This window comes from Muscardinus avellanarius (genome assembly GCF_963383645.1).
Source record: "Muscardinus avellanarius genome assembly, chromosome: 5".
In the NCBI taxonomy this organism is placed as follows: domain Eukaryota; kingdom Metazoa; phylum Chordata; class Mammalia; order Rodentia; family Gliridae; genus Muscardinus; species Muscardinus avellanarius.
Genome location: NC_137790.1, coordinates 93,319,879 through 93,338,509, shown reverse-complemented (window position 1 = coordinate 93,338,509; position 18,631 = coordinate 93,319,879). Strand labels below are relative to the sequence as shown.

At 35.1% G+C, this 18,631-nt stretch overlaps 2 protein-coding genes across 2 annotated transcripts in view; one reads left to right on the top strand and one right to left on the bottom strand.

Moving 5' to 3' along the window:
* Nucleotides 1-700: 700 nt before the first annotated feature.
* TTC14 (tetratricopeptide repeat domain 14) lies at nt 701-9,999 on the top strand (the record flags this gene model as incomplete). The annotated part of the gene is made up of 12 exons (XM_080695694.1): nt 701-861; nt 1,166-1,290; nt 1,392-1,591; nt 2,617-2,701; nt 2,893-3,022; nt 3,363-3,518; nt 3,936-4,007; nt 4,435-4,554; nt 4,658-4,780; nt 6,905-7,022; nt 7,942-8,051; nt 9,081-9,999. The coding sequence occupies 12 exons, from the start codon at nt 701-703 to the stop codon at nt 9,997-9,999; spliced, it is 2,319 nt and encodes a 772-aa protein (XP_080551820.1).
* A 3,674-nt stretch (nt 10,000-13,673) lies between these two features.
* Nucleotides 13,674-18,631, bottom strand: part of CCDC39 (coiled-coil domain 39 molecular ruler complex subunit) — a gene marked incomplete at both ends in the record, with an annotated part of 87,979 nt that continues 83,021 nt past the window's right edge. Inside the window, 6 exons of the mRNA XM_080696881.1 lie at nt 13,674-13,830; nt 15,265-15,350; nt 15,634-15,813; nt 15,936-16,076; nt 17,664-17,770; nt 18,180-18,339. Coding sequence (XP_080553007.1) covers nt 13,674-13,830; nt 15,265-15,350; nt 15,634-15,813; nt 15,936-16,076; nt 17,664-17,770; nt 18,180-18,339 — 831 coding nt within the window. The remainder of the gene's footprint in view (nt 13,831-15,264; nt 15,351-15,633; nt 15,814-15,935; nt 16,077-17,663; nt 17,771-18,179; nt 18,340-18,631) is intronic.

Sequence of the window (18,631 nt, the reverse complement as noted above, 5' to 3'; positions counted from 1 at the left end):
TACCCCCAAGCTACATCCCTAGCCCTATTTTTCCTATTTTTATTATTTTTTTATTTTGAAATAGAGTCTCAGTGAGTTGCAAAGAGCCTCATTAAGTTATTCTGAATTTTAAAAATTCTAAAGTTGCTAAACAGCAAAAGGGCTATGTGTGGCGAATACAACTTCAGTTGCTTAATTAAATATTAGTTTCCTTCCTTTCTTCTGCTCTTTTGCTAACCAAAAAAACTTTCCAGAGCAGCCGTTCTACTTTGATTATGTTCCAGATAATAGGTATGGATTTAACCAGCAGACTTGGGAAGAACTTTGTGCGACTCATTTGGGGCTCTCAGACACTAGCACTTAGAAGCTCTTTAATAGGATAATGATTTTTTGTCTTAGAGCTCGTGTTATTTCGACGTATTAACGACACCACGTAAGATTTAGAAGCCACTACTTGAACCTAATCAACCCTTACGTCGTTCGGGATATCCCTTCCGGCTTCCGTAGTCTCGCTGGGTCTCGCGAGAGCGAAGCTGAGCCGCGTCGCGCGGCCGCTGGGGGCCGCTCCAAAGCACTTCCGGCAGGCGACCATGGCAGTGCCTGTGATGTGGGGTTCCGGCGGCCGCTAGGCTGCTTCCCCAGCCTCCAGGGCCGCCGGCTTAAGTAGTGGTCACCGAGCGAGGCCTCGGCAGCCCCGGCCGCGGGCCCGCAAACCCTAGCCATGGACCGGGACCTTCTGCGGCAGTCGCTGAATTGCCACGGGCCGTCCTTGCTCTCCCTGCTCCGGAGCGAGCAGCAGGACAACCCGCACTTCCGGAGCCTCCTGGGGTCGGCTTCGGAGCCCGCCCGGGGCCCGCCGCCCCAGCCGCACCTCCAGGGCAGGTAAGGGCCCGCGCGCCGCCCGTGGGGGCCGCCCCGCCAGCGAGTGCGCTCCGCGCGGCAGCCTCGGTCTCCGGTCTCCGCGGCTCACACCCTTGGGGCTCGCGCGGCAGAACCCGGAGCCGTCGCCCGCTAGGTTTCCCCGCCCTGGGCGTTTTGGTTGGCAACTGAGGGCATTCCTGATTAAAACTTTTTCCGGAGGAGGGGAAGGGTCTGCAGTTTGGAATGATTTGGGCAACGACAGCAGACGTTTAGACAATAAAAAAGCTTTGCAGGTGAACTGACTTCCATAACTTTTCTTTTTAAGAAAAGAGAAGAGAGTTGACAACATTGAAATACAAAAGTTCATTTCCAAAAAGGCGGATCTGCTTTTTGCACTTTCCTGGAAATCAGATGCACCTGCAACTTCTGAAGTTAATGAAGACAATGAAGGTGAGTTTGGTCTAGACACCTTTTTTAAAATGGGTGGCATAGCAGTTTTATAAGTGAAACAGAAGTCAACAGCTTTGGTTAGTGATGTAAATTTTTTTCAGATCATTACGCAGTCATGCCACCTTTAGAGCAATTCATGGAGATACCCAGTATGGACCGGAGAGAGCTTTTTTTTCGCGATATTGAGCGTGGTGATATAGTGATTGGAAGGATTAGTTCCATTCGTGAATTTGGTTTTTTTATGGTGTTAATCTGTTTAGGAAGTGGCATCATGAGAGACATATCCCACTTAGAAATCACAGTAAGTTCCTCGCTTTTCATTTACGAGAATTATTTGTTTCAGTACAAACATTAAGTATTGAAAAATAAACTTGCTTTTGATTTTAAAAAATTAGTAAGAAATTTACAGCTTCTTTTCTGGTTTTGAAGGATTTGTGGGCTTTGGTTACAGGAGCAGTTTCCTTTTTTACATGTTCAAAGATAGTAGTGGACACGGTTAGGTTGATTGGCATTCTAGTCGTATGTCTTTTAATTGAACATATTGTTATTTACATATTGACAAGTATAAGAAATGTATGTACTTATGAGATATTTTGCAGTTGAATAGTCTTGAATATGAAACAGTGTGTCCCTTTAAAAGATTTGGTCTTTGCTGTCTGTCCATACAGATGGAAAGAAAGAAAAGAACTTTGGAAATTTAAAATTTTATATTTATTTAAATTCATGTACTTTATGGACAAAATGTACAGTTTTTGTTGTGTGGGAGGGTACTGGAATTTGGACCCAAAGGCATTTTACCTCTAAACTACACCCCCAGACCTTTTAAAATTTTTGTTTTGAAACAAGATTGTTAGGTTCCGAGGCTGTTCTTGAACCTGTGATCCTCCTGTCTTTGCAAGTACTAAGACTATGGGTGTGTGCCATAACACCTGGCTTAATTTTATTCTTTATTGGGTTCCTAAAATGAATGGAAAGTTTCATGAGATTTTATCTTTTGATCTGAACAAGAAAATAGGTTTATTGTTTTGAGACACAGAAATTACATATAACTAAAATCCTTACTTAAATTTAGACTTCAGCTAAACCACGTTCATCAACAGATGGATAGATAAGAAAGTATGGTATATATGCACAGTGAAATATTACTCAGCCTTGTAAAAAGTAGGATACTGTTATGTGTGATAACATAGATGGAACTAAAGGGCACATATATTATTAAGCCAGGCATAAAAGAGCTGTGATTGTTTCTTAATGTTCCTAATATAAAAGATACTATTCTCACCAAAGAGTGAAATGATTGGTTTTTTCAAATACTTGTTATTGTAGGCTCTTTGTCCATTAAGAGATGTGCCTTCTCATAGTAACCACGGAGATCCTTTGTCATATTACCAAACTGGTGACATCATTCGAGGTGACTATTTTTATCATATGCATTTTCATTTTTTCATTACATCACAGTTATTAAATTTATTTTTTATTCATTTTGAAGATGTAATAGGTGTAGTATTTAGAAAGAATTGCATATTTTTTATAAAATTTAAGTATTTTGTGTTGGTTTATGTTTTCTTACTAATCAGAATAGTTCTTTTTTTTTTTTTTAAGCTGGAATCAAGGATATTGATAGATATCATGAAAAGCTTGCAGTGTCTCTTTATAGCTCATCTCTTCCACCACACCTATCTGGTATTCAACTAGGTGTAATTACTTCTGAAGAGCTTCCTTTGTACTACAGGTATTTTTCTACTATTTTAACAATAGCTCATTATAAGTTTCTTGGATCAAAGTAAGCAAATATTGTCAAACTAAGTTTCTTGAATCAAAGTAAGCAAATATTGTCAGACTTCTGACAAAAAATCTGGAATTTCAATTTATTTGTAAAATGTGTTCATCTTATTTTCTAACCCTTAATTTACTTCAGATTTGGTAGGAAGAAATACTATTAAAGTTCCTCACCTTCATATATAAAAATGGCATGAGTATTTAAGCCTTACATGATAGTTATTTAATAAAATGAGCTGTGCTAATTATTTTATTCATTCTTATATTTTTGTATGTGTGGGTTTTATTTTAAGGAAAAGCATTGAACTAAATAGCAATTCTTTGGAATCCTATGAAAATATCATGCAGAGCTCTCTGGGATTTGTTAATCCAGGAGTGGTTGAATTCCTTCTAGAAAAACTAGGAATCGATGAATCTAATCCACCATCTTTAATGAGAGGCCTACAAAGGTATGGTTGTTCCTTATATTGTCCTTAGATGGTAAGGGGAAATGGTGCTAAGTTCAGAGGCTGAATAACTGAGGAGTATATTTGACCATGGTAAAGCTAGCAATGGACATATGCCAAAGAGTAAATGAACTGGGTGATCCATTACTTTCAGTACTGAACTCTCATCAATCATTAAATGAATGTACCATTTGACCAAGTTAGAGAAGCATACAGATAGTTTTTTATAATTATTTAGTACATAGACTTAAGAAATATACTGTTTAATAGTAGTATTCATTTCTGACAGTTAAAAGATTTTGCTCTGTATACAGATTTCTTATTTGGGATTCATTCAGTGGTGATTGCCTATATTTCAGGTGAAGCTAAGTATAGTTATTTGAAAAGTATTTACAGTCTGACATTTATTTTCTTTAATAGCAAAAGTTTTTCTGAAGATGATTTTGCTTCTGCATTAAGGAAAAAACAATCTGCATCTTGGGCTTTAAAATGGTAGGAAGATATTTTATTTCAACAACTGCATTGTCTAGTGTAAAATGTTAGTGTAAATCAAGCATTCTTATTTCAGCATTAAGACCATACTTTGTTTATACATGAATTAAAATAAGACCTTTTGTCATCAGCTTTTTTTTTATAGATACTATGTTTAGGTTGTAAACAAAACAGACAAGTTTTATTTAGAATTTTTAATTTTTTTCAAAATTATTTTGTGTTATTACCTCTGCCAAATCTGCATTTCATAAATATTTGTTATGAAAGTAGCAAAAGGCAGAAAGTGTTTCTTGGGTCTATTGAGAATATTTTGACAACTAAATATTTGCCAAATTTGGAGACATTTGCTTTTAAAAATTTATGCACATTGACATCTTATTTTGATACTTTGTGAAATGTTTGTGATGCTTACAAATATATTTTGTAGTGTGAAGATTGGAGTTGATTATTTTAAGGTTGGGCGCCATGTGGATGCTATGAATGAATACAATAAAGCTCTGGAAATAGACAAACAAAATGTGGAAGCTTTGGTAGCTCGTGGAGCATTGTAAGTAAATTGTGGATTTTAAGGAATGTTTACAAGGTACGTGTGAAAACGATTTATAAACAGATATGGTTAAATTTGTCTTAATTATATTTAATGTCTCTAGATATGCAACAAAAGGAAGTCTGAACAAAGCAATAGAAGATTTTGAGCTTGCATTAGAAAACTGTCCAACTCATAGGAATGCAAGGAAATACCTCTGCCAAACACTTGTCGAAAGAGGAGGACAGTAAGTATTGGATTTTGTTCAGTGGAGGAGGTCTAAGTCTGAGCCAACTATTATGAATTCTTGACCTTTACCTAAGGAAACGGTGCCTTTAGTTACTCAGTCCAGAAGACATTTCAATTTTATTTTTTTTTTATTTTTATTTTTATTTTTTATTTTTGGTGGTACTGGGGTTCCTATTAGCCCTTCTACCTTCGGGCTACACTCCCAGACCTATTTTATACTTTTTATTTGGAAACAGGATCTCTTAAGCCAGCAAGGCTGGCTCTGAACCAGCACGATCCTCCTGTCTCCGCCTCCCAAGCACGGGGATTACAAGCATGTGCCACCACGCCCAGCTGAAAATATTTTTAAATGTAGTCATTTTAAATTTTTAACTGTTTTCAACCTTATTATTGCTTTTTTTTTTATGATTGGAGATTTTGATGTCTCAAGTTCATTGCTCTGAATATTCCCACTACATAGAAATGTAAATTGAAAAGTACAAGAAATTATTGAAGTATTCTTTTTGGAAAACTTATTAGAGATTTTGTTGTAATAATGAATGTATTTTAGTTCATTGTATCTTTCTAATAGTATAATGTCAGAAATCTGAATTGTTTTGTAGTTGTGAATAAGCTTTTGCTGTTTTATTCAGTTTGTAATATAGCTCTATCCAGTAAAATCCACAAGCTCAGATTAAATAGTAGAGTAAAAACATAATATTTGAGATACTGGCTGGCATAGTAGTTGTATTGCAAGTATTTAATGACTAACAGACTAATTTATAGAGCATGTTGATGAAATGTAATAATTTAAATATAATTTTATAATAGCCTGTTTTAATAATTTAGACTAGTTTGTGATTAATAGCACCTTTTCCTACTACAGTTTTTTAAAAAGTTTTTTTAGTACTAGATATTGAAACCCAGAGGCATTCTACCTTCAAACTATATACCCCCACCCTCCACCCCTGCCATTTTATTTTATATTTTGAAATGGTCTTGCTAGGTCATTGAGGTTTTGCTGTGTTGCTAAAGCTAGCCTCAAAACCTGTGATCTCCGATCTCAGTTTCCTGAGTACTGGAATAACATACCTGGTGATTAATCTCTTTCCTGTTTCATGAATTTCCCTAGTCAGTCCTTTTGGTATGATCATTTCAGTTAGGATTATCTTAAATTCCAAACTTAAGAGATCTTGCAATACTTATTTTGAACTCATATGAACTTCTAATTAGGTTTGAAGCTGCTTTTTATTTATTCACTAGGTAGATAGCTAGTAGCTAGCTGCCAAGGTGTGGTTTTCTCATTACCTATGTATTACTGTCTTAACTGAGTAAATGGCTACTTCAACTAGTTGTCTAAGCCAAAAGGATATGATCTTTGATTTGTCCTTTACTCCCCACACCCATTTTTCTGGTGCAAAATTGATCCCAATGTTTTTTGGGTTTTGTTTTTTTATTTTTGGTTCTGGAAATGGAACCCAGGAATGTTCTACCTTTGAGCTACATCTCAAGTCAGATTTTTTGTTCTTTATTTTGAAACAGGGTCTCACTGAGTTGAAAAGGGCCTCATTAAGTAGTAGCTGAGACTGTCCATGAACCGTGATCCTCCTGTTTCAGCTTCCAAAATGTTGGGATTACAAGTGTGCACCACCACGCCCAGCTTGATCCCAGTGTTTTACAGTACTTTTTCTTTCTATGAACTAAAAATTATCTTGTAAAGTCCTTTTACTATTTTATATCCAAACTTTCTAATTTTGTTTTTTGGCAGAATAGACTTGTGAGTTTTAATGATTATTCTATCTACAACTGATTGTATGTATATTGATAAATTATATATATATGACGATATATATGTTTTGGTATTTCCAAAGACATTTAACAGTGGGCTTTCTACGGAAATTTTTAGAAATGCCCAGTTAAATAGGTATTTCCCTGTATTTTATATTAAAAGTGCCAGTGCTATAGTTACTAGTAATGGACTTTTATTTATGTAGTCTCTTTACCAGGTAAATCACAGTAAGAAACATTATTTAGGTACTCTTCATTTTGGAAAATAATTTGTCATATAAATCTGTGACTTAACTGTATATTTGGATACTTTCGTCATTTTTACAAAAATGCTAACTCTTTCTTTAAAATTTAGGTTAGAAGAAGAAGAAAAGTTTTTAAATGCTGAGAGTTACTATAAGAAAGCTTTGACCTTGGATGAGACATTTACAGATGCAGAGGATGCTTTGCAGAAACTTCATAAATACATGCAGGTGATTCTTTATTTCCTCTTAGAAATTGTAATAATATTTAAAACTAATGCCAAAACATAATTTTCTTCTGGGGAAAACTGGATTACTTAAGTAAAGCATTATGAAAGGTCTCCTTTTTGATAAAACTTTTCTAATTGGGTTTGACATTGTTTTATAGTGTTTTCTTTTTTGTTTGTAAAAATAGTAAAAATAGCCCTGAAAGGAAATTTTAACCTTAATTCAGTACAAGACTTTGAAAACTATTCATCATAGTATGTTTAATTTAATGGATCTAAAATTTTCAGTATTGCTACTATAATTGAGCTAATTATAAAACTTTTTTGAGACATTTTAGTCAGCCCTTTCCTGTAATACTGATGATGATGTTTTCTCATGCATTTTCTTCTGACTTGGACCATTGCTGCTGTGTCTGTGACATCTGGTGCTGCTCATCCCCATCCACAAACTGGAAAATGATACCTTATGTAATCATGCATCCAACTGGGCTGTGCTATTTTTAAAATGGTTTGTATTTGAACATGGTGATTTCCCCCACCACAATTCACCTTAATGGAATGTCTTTAATTTGTAAAAATTGTGTCCTTTTTCAATATTTTAAAATAATTTTTGTCATGTTTTATATTTTTGCCTTTATTGCACTGTGGGTCATTGGTACCACTGCAATGGCGTCCCCTTTTTTCATGGGATACCAACTGCAATATGGTCCTCAATACTGTTCTGGCCATTCCAATGATTAATGCCAAACATCTGTATGACTAATTTTTTATGTTAAAAAAATACTTGCTTAATGCTGGCTGTATGGTGATTTGGTTATACTAAATTGGGTTTCTGGTTGGGGGCGGTGGTCTTTTGAATACTGGATTTTGTATATTCTGCTATTTTTAACGTGTGGTTTTTTCCGATATCTGGGTTCTAAAAGAAATCTTTGGAATTAAGAGAAAAACAAGCTGAAAAGGAAGAAAAGCAGAAAACAAAGAAAATAGAAACAAGTGCAGAAAAGTTGCGTAAGCTCTTAAAAGAGGAGAAAAGGTAAACTATAATATTCAGTATTTTTTAACTTAAAGCAACTACTGAGTTGAACCCAAAGTGCCATATGGAAGCAAAGTAAGTAAAAAAAAAAAAGTATTTCAAGTGATAATGTCTGTTAGGAATTTTCAGCAAGTATGTATTTGGCATATTTTTTCTATAAAAGAAATTAAGCAAAGTAGAATCTAAGGCTAAAATTCTGTTAAAAAATATTAAACAGCCAGGCGTGGTGGCGCATGCTTGTACTCCCAGCATTCAGGAGGCTGAGACTGGAAGATCGCAGTTTGAGGACAGCCTCAACTACTTAGGCCCTCCGCAAATTAGTGAGAGCCTGTTTCAAAATAATGAATAAAAAATAGGGCAGGGGGTGTAGCTCAGAGGTTGAATGCCGCTGGGTTCCATCCCCAGACCAACCAAAAGAACTAACCTTAGAATTAAAATAGAGAATACGTTGTTTTAATTATCCATATGTTAGGGAGAACTGTTTTAGAACTAGAGCAGTGGTTCTTAAGTAAGAATGGTTTTCTTCCCTAAAAGACATTTGTCAATGTCTGGAGATATTTTGGTTGTCATAACTGGTGGCTCTCTACTAGCATCTAGTAGTTAGAGGTCAAAGATGCTGTGAGACATCGTGCACTGCTCAGGACAGCCCCACCTTTCAACAAAGAACTATTTGGCCCAGAATACAAGTAGTGTTAGAGTCAAGAAACAATGAAACTAGACATAGATAAAAACTTGAATTTTCTCCGTATATGTTTAGGTAGTATTAAATTTTTAATTTAGTGTTGGAAAACTACTATGTCTTTCAGAAATGATGGATTTGCTTACAGTGGTACCTGTCTCCACAGGTATTTTTCCCAAAAGGCACACTAAATGATAAAAATGGATCTTGTAACTGAGGTTGTTGTTGTCATTTATCTGAACCACAGCTTATAGGGAATTTATAAGGGAAACAAAATGGGATCAGAATCTTTATGGATAATTTGGTAACATCTTCGTATTTAACATGAGTTAACTACATTTAATTTTTAGGCTAAAGAAGAAAAAAAGAAAGTCCTCTTCTTCCTCTTCAAGTGTTTCTTCTGCTGATGAATCGGTTTCTTCCTCATCTTCTTCCTCTTCTGGTCACAAAAGGCATAAGAAAAGAAAGAGGAACCGTTCAGAGTCTTCTCGAAGTTCCAAAAGGCATTCATCTAGGGCATCCTCGAGTCAGATAGATCATAATAGGAAAGATGAGTCCTACCCAGTTCCAACAAATACTTCGGCATCTTTTCTTAACCAAAAACAAGAAGTGGAAAAACTGCTGGAAAAGCAGGATAAGTTACAATATCAAAAAACACAGGTAAAAGAGAAAGACAGATGCTCACTCTTTTCATCTTCAGTTGAAATACCAGAAGATTTTGGAGGTAGGTCTGAAGATCCAAGAGATTTTTACAATAGCTATAAAACCCAGGCAGGTAGTAGCAAAACAGAAAAGCCATATAAGTCAGAAAGACATTTTTCAAGTAGAAGAAATTCCTCAGATTCCTTCTATAGAAACTCAGAGGACAAGATTAAAATGTATGGTTATAAGAGATTTGAAAAGGACATAGAGGGAAGAAAGGAACACTATAGAAGGTGGGAGTCAAGTTCCATGAAGTATTCCACTTCACCAGCAAGTTCAGACTACTCTTGGAAATCAGCTGAAAAACACAAAAAATACACTTATTCTGGATCACGTGGTTCTAGTAGGCATGAGCAAAGATGCCAGGTAACTACAAATGAAGGAGAATATGAAAGAGGGGACAACTCTGGGGAAGATAACAAAACAGAGGTTCCAGAAGAAGATGGACTAAGTAGCAAAGAGCAGACGGAAAACAGAGTTAAAAAAAATTTACCTCAAAACTTACTCAATATTTTTAATCAAATAGCTGAATTTGAGAAAGAAAAAGGAAATAAGCCTAAAAATTAATATGCCAAGAAAATTTGCACTAAATGCTCAATAAAAGTTAACAGTTCAGTGCTGAAATACCCGCTCCTAAAATTATTTATAGATTTACAGAAACCTCAATTTTTGTTTCAGTTGATGATCTCCGTGTCACAGCTTGAAGTTTTAGTCTTTTTTATGTATATGTTTATGTACAGTATCTTTCTTATTTTAACAATTTAAACTTCTTTACCTAAAGATAATTTTCTGAAAACATTGTTTCTTCATTGTGTTACAGTATACATGATGGGCCCACATTCTCTTGCTGTAGAAAAAGATTTGTGTTAAGCATTTGGATCATTTTTATCAAAAATTACTATATTCTTCTGTTCAATTAAAAGCCCTCAACTTTTGAAAGAGATTATATGTTTGAATGTTTCTTGAGCATCGTTTTATATCTATCACTTGTTTATTTTTGCAGTTTTATTTAGAATGATAGAGACTATGTCTTAATTTGCCTTTAGAGCCCAATATAATTAGAGGTGGTTTATTATTGGATTCTACCCAGCTTAACAAATACCTTAGGAATAAGGTGAAAGTTGTTTAGAAGCCTGTTTTGCTTATTTCTCCACTATTTTTTTATTTATTGCTATATTATAACCCTAAGAAATTTTTGCTTTTAATACTAGCAAGATACTTAGAGACTGTATTCAAGGCATGAATAGATCTGAGTAGAAAAATACGAGTGGCAGAGATACATAGTATGGATCTGGTTTTCTGGGTATAGGAAATTCTTCTAGTATTACAAAGTGATTGGGAATGTTTTTATAGCCTAAGGTTGGCCTGCATTTCTACTTCCTTGTTATCACTTCTCCCTTATTGTCATTTTTCTCAGGATTTGAATAAATGGCTAGAAGTCTCGAGCAGAGCTCAATTTACTCAAAATATATTCTAGCAGCTAAGAGCTAAAAAAGGGAAGAAACTTTGATTTAAAGTTTCCCAAAATCACTGAAAATGATACAAGATACTTTTAGGAGATACTGATAGGATTCATAAGGGTAGGGCTTATTAATTTTAGAACCTTTCTAATTTATGATTCTAGAAGCTATAAATGCACTGGTCTCTTAATCCTGTCACTGGTGATACAGGATGGATATAGTACAACAGGTGAGTAGATGGATATCTGCCTACAAAGTTCTAAAGAGAATAGATAGAAGAAAAGGAGACTGGCTGTTGTTCTGTCTTAAGAGTTCTTGATGCCAGTAAATTATTACAGTTTTTAATACTGGTGTAGACTGTGGCCTTCAAGTTTTAGTAATGAAAATATAAAATGGTTAAGAGTCATGGATAATGGTAATAAAAATAGCATTAGTTTTTACACCAAGAAACTTAAAAGTATCAGTTCTAGTATTATCCCTCCAATGTCCTACATAATCATATTTCCCCCCCATGCCAAAGAGTGAAAACTACCTCTTGGCATAGCTCTTGACCCTTGGGAATCCCTAGTATAGCTTACAGTCATACACATACCATATTATTATGAGCTGGGTATAGTGGTATATACCTATAATCCCAGTACCTGGAGGCTGAGATGGGAGAATTGCAGGTTCAAGGCCAATCTTAGCAATTTAGTAGGATCCTGTTTCAAAATAAAAAGTAGAAGCTGGGCGTGGTGGCCCATGCTTGTAATCCAGTACTTACGAGGCTGAGACAAGAGGATCACGTAGGTCTGAAGCCAGCCTTAGCTACTTAGGCTCTAAGCAACTTAGACCCTGTTTCCAAATAAAATAGATTGGTCTGGGATTGTAGCCCAGAGGTATGAGGCCTGTGGGTTCCATCCCCAGTACCACAAAAAAATACTCTTTAATTAAAAATAGGGCTATAGGTCTAGCTCAGGTAGAATCCTCTGGGTTTAATCTCCAGTACCAAAAAATTATGATAGTGCCTTATTTGTAGTCTGCCTGAATTTAGAAATTTTGTCTCCTAGGGCATTTAAGCAGAATGCACACACCAGTTTCTAAGGGTGTGGTTAGGAATCCCATCACAGCAAAAGTTTGGGAGGGATATAAATTGTCAAGAATCCCTAGTTACATCCTCAGCAATTTTTCTTACCATCAGTATGTGTAGTTTGTACATACCCAGGCTGGCTTTGTTTTGGACTTCCATCAGCAGAAAAGGCATGATTTTTGGATGTTAGGTGGAACTCCAGGTTTGAAGGGGTACTGATTTCCTGGTCTCCCCATTTAGCATTATTATACTGAAGTGAGAACTAAAAGTTCAACATAAGCTTATTTGTTGGCCTAAGAACCTAATCATTACACAAATACTGTGCTAGGCTCCAGGTAATGACTCAGAGTACAAGCACTGTGTCAGGACCTGTGTGTTTTGTTTATATTAACCAGTTATTTCAGCAACTTGTGATGTAGATAACTTCATATCTCTATAAGGGTTATGAGAAAGCATAGAGAAGTCCTGCCCCAGGTCACAGAGCTAGTAAGATGTAATTCCTGCCTTCTTCATAGAACATGTTTCAGGTTCCAGGTAATTTACAAAATAATATATAGTTGGGAGTAAGAACTTTGGTAAACAAAATGATCAAGTTAAATCAGTTTTTAGCTCTTATAAATTTCATCCATTAGAGTAGTGTTTAAGCTCAAAACTGTCCACCTTTTCTTATCATTAGACTTTACTCCTATGCCTTTTCCTGACTATTTTTAAAACAAAGTAATAGTCAGGAGAAACATTTACTATGACTACTGCTTTTCAGAAATAACTGAATAATGGTTCTAAGATGACAGTTGTAATGAATATTTTTCAGTGTTTGAAGGAGACACCATTTACATATATATATTCTAACACATTTATTTGAAATCTAGTTTTATATTTCACACTCTATTCCAAGAGTTCAAAGTGTTGGACACAAAGTAGTAACTAGGAAACCAATTCTAAATCTGGTTTTTTGATGTAAATTTATGGAATTCTGATTCTATGCAAATCAGATCATATCTAGCTTTCTAAATTGTTTAAATCAAGAATATTTCAAAAATTTATTATTTATCCTTGGTTGACTATATCTTCAGAGCAAAATAGTGATTTCTTTCGAGATGAGAGTGCAGTATCTTTTAGAAATTTAAACTACATTTCTTTTTGACAGCAGTTTCTCATCAGTTTTCTTGGAGAGGGATATATGTAATGCTATCTTTTGGTTGCAAATTAATACCAAAAGAATGAACTGCTCTAACAGATTTATTTTTCCCTAAAGTATGGGAAATTCATTTCTTTGAATAATGATAACAACATTGGGAACTTCTGAGGCAAATAAAAATTTTCTTACTGTGATTGTAATGAATCTTCAGAAATTTCTCCCTGAAAGATTCTTTGTCATTAGAAATGTTTAGTTTCATGAAACAATGAAGTGGACTATTATCTAATACTACAGACATCAAAATTACAGTGTAAAACACCACTGTCCATATGCTTCTACTAAATGTAACCTTGTGAAGAATCTGCTATTACTATTTTCTCTATGAATAAAATAGGAAGATTACTTTCTTGTTTTGCTTTACAAACTACCAATTTTTACAGTTTCCACTGGATAAAAATTTATTGTCATTTTGTATTTCTTAATACTATTTCAGTAGGCATTTATATCATTATTATATGTGACTGTTAGAAAGTATCTTTTTGTGTTTAAAACTAGTTTGAAGAGATTAAAATCCTCACTTGGTGCCCTTTTTGCTTTTACTATTACTAGAGCTACTACTAGCACTAGTTGGCCTAGAAGTGGTGGCTACTGGTAAAGAGTCTGGGAGGCTGAGCTCTACTACTTTAATTGACGTCTGAGAAGCAGAAGTACTTGTGGAACTCTTGCTTGACCTACAGGGGGAAAAAATAAATTATTAGAAATTTAATGCAAACTTTAGATTTAACACAGATTCCCTCTTAATAACAAAAGACTATAAAAAGTACTCATTTAATAGTGTTAATGTTTATGGTCATTAGTAGATATCAAAATTAATAAGTAAACAGTTTCAATAAGTAGTTTAATAAAGGTTTCTATGTAAGAAAAATGTTTTCTGCTTGCTATCGTCTGGATCTGGAAGTCCCCAAAGGTTCCTGTGTTGAACCTTTCATTGGCTTGACCCCCAGAGCAGCAGTATTCAAAAGTGAGGCTTTGGGGAAGTGATTGGATCATGAGGGCCAAACCTCATTGGTGGATTTATCCATTAAGGGATTCATAGCTGAATGGCCTCTCAGAAGGGGATGGAAACCAGGAAGTGGGCACAATTGAAGGGAGAAGGTCCATGGGAGCATGCCACTTTCTGCTTCCCAGCTCACCAGGAAGTGAACAGCCTTATTCTGCCACACACCCTCCACTAGTATGCTCTGCCTTGTCACAGGCCTCAAAGCAATGCAGCCAGCTGACTATGAACTAAAACCTCAAAACTTTAAGACAGAATAATGTCTCCCATAAATTGTGTTTCCTCAGGTATTTCTCATAGCAACAAAAAGCTGACTTACAACTACAATATATTTCTTAGTGTTGGAAGCATTATACATTAAAACTTTGCAAGGCAAAGTGCTTTGAAAAATACTCAAAATGATAGCTAATGTAATGGTAAGCTGAGAGGATAATGAGGTGTGTTAACAGGGATAAAATTGTGGAGTTATTTGAAAAATAGCTATATGATTTCATTTTAGGTATATTTCATGACTATATAAGGAAGTGTAAGTAGCAATATAATATATTTATGTAGAAGCAGGTTTTTTAATACATAAATCCTATCTCTTGGGGCCACTGTTTATTCTTGAAATCTCTACATGGACTAATGGAAAGTAATAAATATCTGCTGATGGTAGAAGATTGGAAATTCTAAAATCAGGGCCATCAATAATTTGGTTTTGCTAACAAAGCAAGTATCTCTAGTGATAGAATTCTGGTTAACAACTACAGAAGAAAAAAGATTCCTCCTTAGCAAAATGAAATACCATAAATGCTGATTATATAAAAGTTCACAAATGCAGTTTTAATCACAAAAATCATACTCCACATGTCTATGCATCTAGGTTGCCTTTTATGGTTTAAAAAGATTTCTCCTAACTTGGGGTCCACCCCACATGATAGCTCTTTTGGGAGGATTCACCCCAAATGCTAGCTTTTCATAGGATAAAACAGTTCACACTGCTGTATCCTACGAAAATAGCTGTTAGTACACTGCTAGTCCAGCAGCTATGGTGATACAGAAGTGATTGAATTCACTTTGATTAGCAGCATTGAGAACTGAGATACTGTATTAGTCTGCCACTTACCTTGCTGATAACAGCGAAGTCTGTGAAGGAGATCTAGAGCTCTGATTATTGCTTTTGGTGCCAGCTTTAGGTAGTTCTAACCCATTCTGGAAGAATATTTAATAGCAATTAGTCCTACTACATTTTAGAAGAAAAATATTTTAATTACATTTCACTTTATGATGAATGACAAATTTTTTATTTTCATGAAGTGTTCAAGAAATAAGGCTGGAGGTGTAGCTCAGTGGCAGAGCATTTACCTAGCATGTACAAAACTCTACATTGAATCCCCAGCACTGCTAAAAAGAGAATGAGAGAGTAGGGAAGGGAGGGAGAGAAAGAATACAGGAGAGAGAAAATAAACAAATGTATTAGAAGATACTGCATTACCTGCTGGAAGTATGTTTGAAGGATAATACCAATCTCAGCATTTTCTTCTATGACACTAACTAACATTTCATCAATGACCTTGTGAAACTCTTTCACTTCTCTGAGTTTAATGTCTTGTTCTTCTAGTGTTTCATCTTTAGTTCCTTTCAAAAGACGGATTTCTTTTGTGAGTCTTGCACACTGTTGGTAAATAATAGTCAATTATTATATAAACCTACTCCCAAAGATAAAGGAGGATTTGGGCTTATCATTTAAGACTTAAAAAATCATATTACAGATTAGTTTTAAAAAGATACAAATACCTGTTTAGTTACTCTCTCTAATTTTGGTTTTTGCTCCTCAGTTTCTCTACGTAGTTGAAATGAATAAGCTTGCTTCTCTGATAATTTTTCTTTGACATTACTTGATAAATGTTCTATAACTTCTAAAGTATTTCCCATGCTCTGCAGAAAAAGTATTAAATATACTTATTAAGAATAAAAACTGACTTATTTGCTGTTGTCATGTATTTATTTCATTTATTTTTCTGTAATACATTATTGGTGGATAATAACTATAATGGTCTTATGGATTAAGCTTTGTATATAATTCTACTGACAAGTATTTTCATGGTACTTTAGGAAAAGTAAACAATGACCATTGAAATGCAATTTGTGTGTGTGTTACTGGTGATTCAAATTGGGAAATACCTCCAAGCTACACTCCTAGTCCTATATTTATTTTGAAACTGGGTCTCACTTGCAGAGGCTGTCCTTGAACCTGCAATCCTACTGTCTCAGCCTCCCAAGTATTGGAATTATAGGTGTGCTCCACCACACCTGGTTTGAAATGCAATTTTCAGTGCCGGGCGTGGTGGCGCACGCTTGTAATCCCCACGCTTGGGAGTCGGAGACAGGAGGATCACGCAGGTTTGAAGCCAGCCATGCTGGCTTAAGAGACCCTGTTTCCAAATTTAAAAAAATATAAAAATAGGTCTGGGAGTGTAGCCCGGAGGTAGAAGGGCTTCCAGGAACCCCAGAACCACATAAATAAATAAATTAATTAATTAATTAATTAATGCAATTTTCAAAGATTTACAATTTATATCATCTGTTCCTTTGGCTTTATTTGTAAAATAAATAAGTTTTTACATAGGGCCTACTTAAAAAGTGCATTTTTTGCCAGCATAATAGCCCAGTAATACCAGCTATGCAGGAGGCTGAGGCACAAGGATCACAAATTCAAGGCCACCTGAGCAACATGGCAAAACCCTGTCCAAATATAAAGGACTGGGACTATTACACAGTGGTAGAGTGCCCCTATGCTCCATCCCCAGTACCACCACAAAAAAAAAAAAAACTGCATTGTTTTTTCTTTTCAATGATTTGCTTTAGTGGTGTATGTGTGTGTTGTTTGTTTCAGTACTGTGGATTGAACCCAAGGCCTCACAGGTGCTAATAAACTGTATATTTTTAGTACCTACTTTCTACTAGATTATTTTTATCTTGTAAAAGCTTTATATTGCTGGGGGTGGTGGTACACACTTGTAATCCCAGCACTTGGAAGGCTGAGACAGAAGGATCACACAGTTTTGAAGCCAGCCTTGGGTACTTAGTAAGGCTCTCAGCAACTTAGACCCTATTTCCAAATAAAGTATAAAAAGTAGGTCTGGGAGTATAGCCCAGAGGTGGAAAAGTCCCTGGGTTCCACCGAAGTACCACAAAAAAATATAAGCTTTATATTAAGAATCGATTTAATATGATGTAAAGGAATTAAGTAAATTTTATTATATAAGGGCTAGTGGATAGATCCTAATTTGCTAGATATGATCCATCAACTAATAACAAATAAGTGTCAGTGCTTAGCAATGGAATTTTCATTAATCACTTAGTACTTTGATCACTTGTTTTTCTTTCCTTTAAATGAGACTCATGTCTACTTAGCTAAGGAGACTGTAAATAACTCTCTTTGTGTGGGATCAGAGATAACAGTAGTTCTAGTAATTGTTGAATTTTACTGAGGGTTTATTCTGAAGGGTCTATGGAATTTACCTGGATGTCTTCTTGAAGTTCTCTGATTTGTCTTTGTTTGTATCTGTATTTTTCATCGGCAGCTCTTTTCTGCTCTTCTAGCTGAATTTTTAGTTCATATTCATCACCTAAAATTCAGAAGATTTTTAGTTTAAATATACTATGTAGAACAGTATATGATGGTAGAATGCAATTTTAAAATATTCTGTACATTAAACTTATAACATGTTTTGTTGTAAAAGGTTAACTTCCTTATATCTACTTGAGGAAATACAGTGTGGCCACATAAAATCCTTTTTGGGGGGGTTTGGCCAACAATATATTGCAATTTTTCATATTTGAAATTAATTTTCTAAAGAAGTGATATACCAATAGAATCAACAGTGTAAATAACAGCAGGCCAGTTACAAAAAAGTAGGAAAGAAGGATGACTGATTTTTCTGAATTAAAACACTGTACATAATGCCTTATGGTGTTCCTTTCCAAATGAATAACTATATATCTTTCATTGAATATATTTTAATAATTCCTACATACTAGATGGAGTCACTTTTTTGAAAGATTGTTTGTAATTGTTGTTGCAGCTGTTCAGCACTTGCAAGGTGTTTTCCAGAGCATAGATTTCCTTTTCAGCCCTGTTGATCTTAGCATCCAAACTGTCACCTTCCCTTTGAAGTTCTTCTTTTTCTTGAGCAGCCTATGAAGTACAGAACAGAACTAGTTAAATAAAGTTATGGGAAAAAATGTCTGTCTCTGAAGAAGAAAATAGCTGACTTGCAACAATATCAGTTTACCTTAGGGTATATAGATGGTATCAGGCATTTATTGCCAGTATATTTAGAAGACCAAGAACTCAGGCCTTCAAAATATGACACATAGGATTAAAAAAAGAGAGAGAAAATCATGATGGAAATGTAATAACTAACCAAAGCTTACATGAACTCTTCATAAAAAAGCTAAGCAGGTTCAGTTTTACTGAGAAAAGAAAT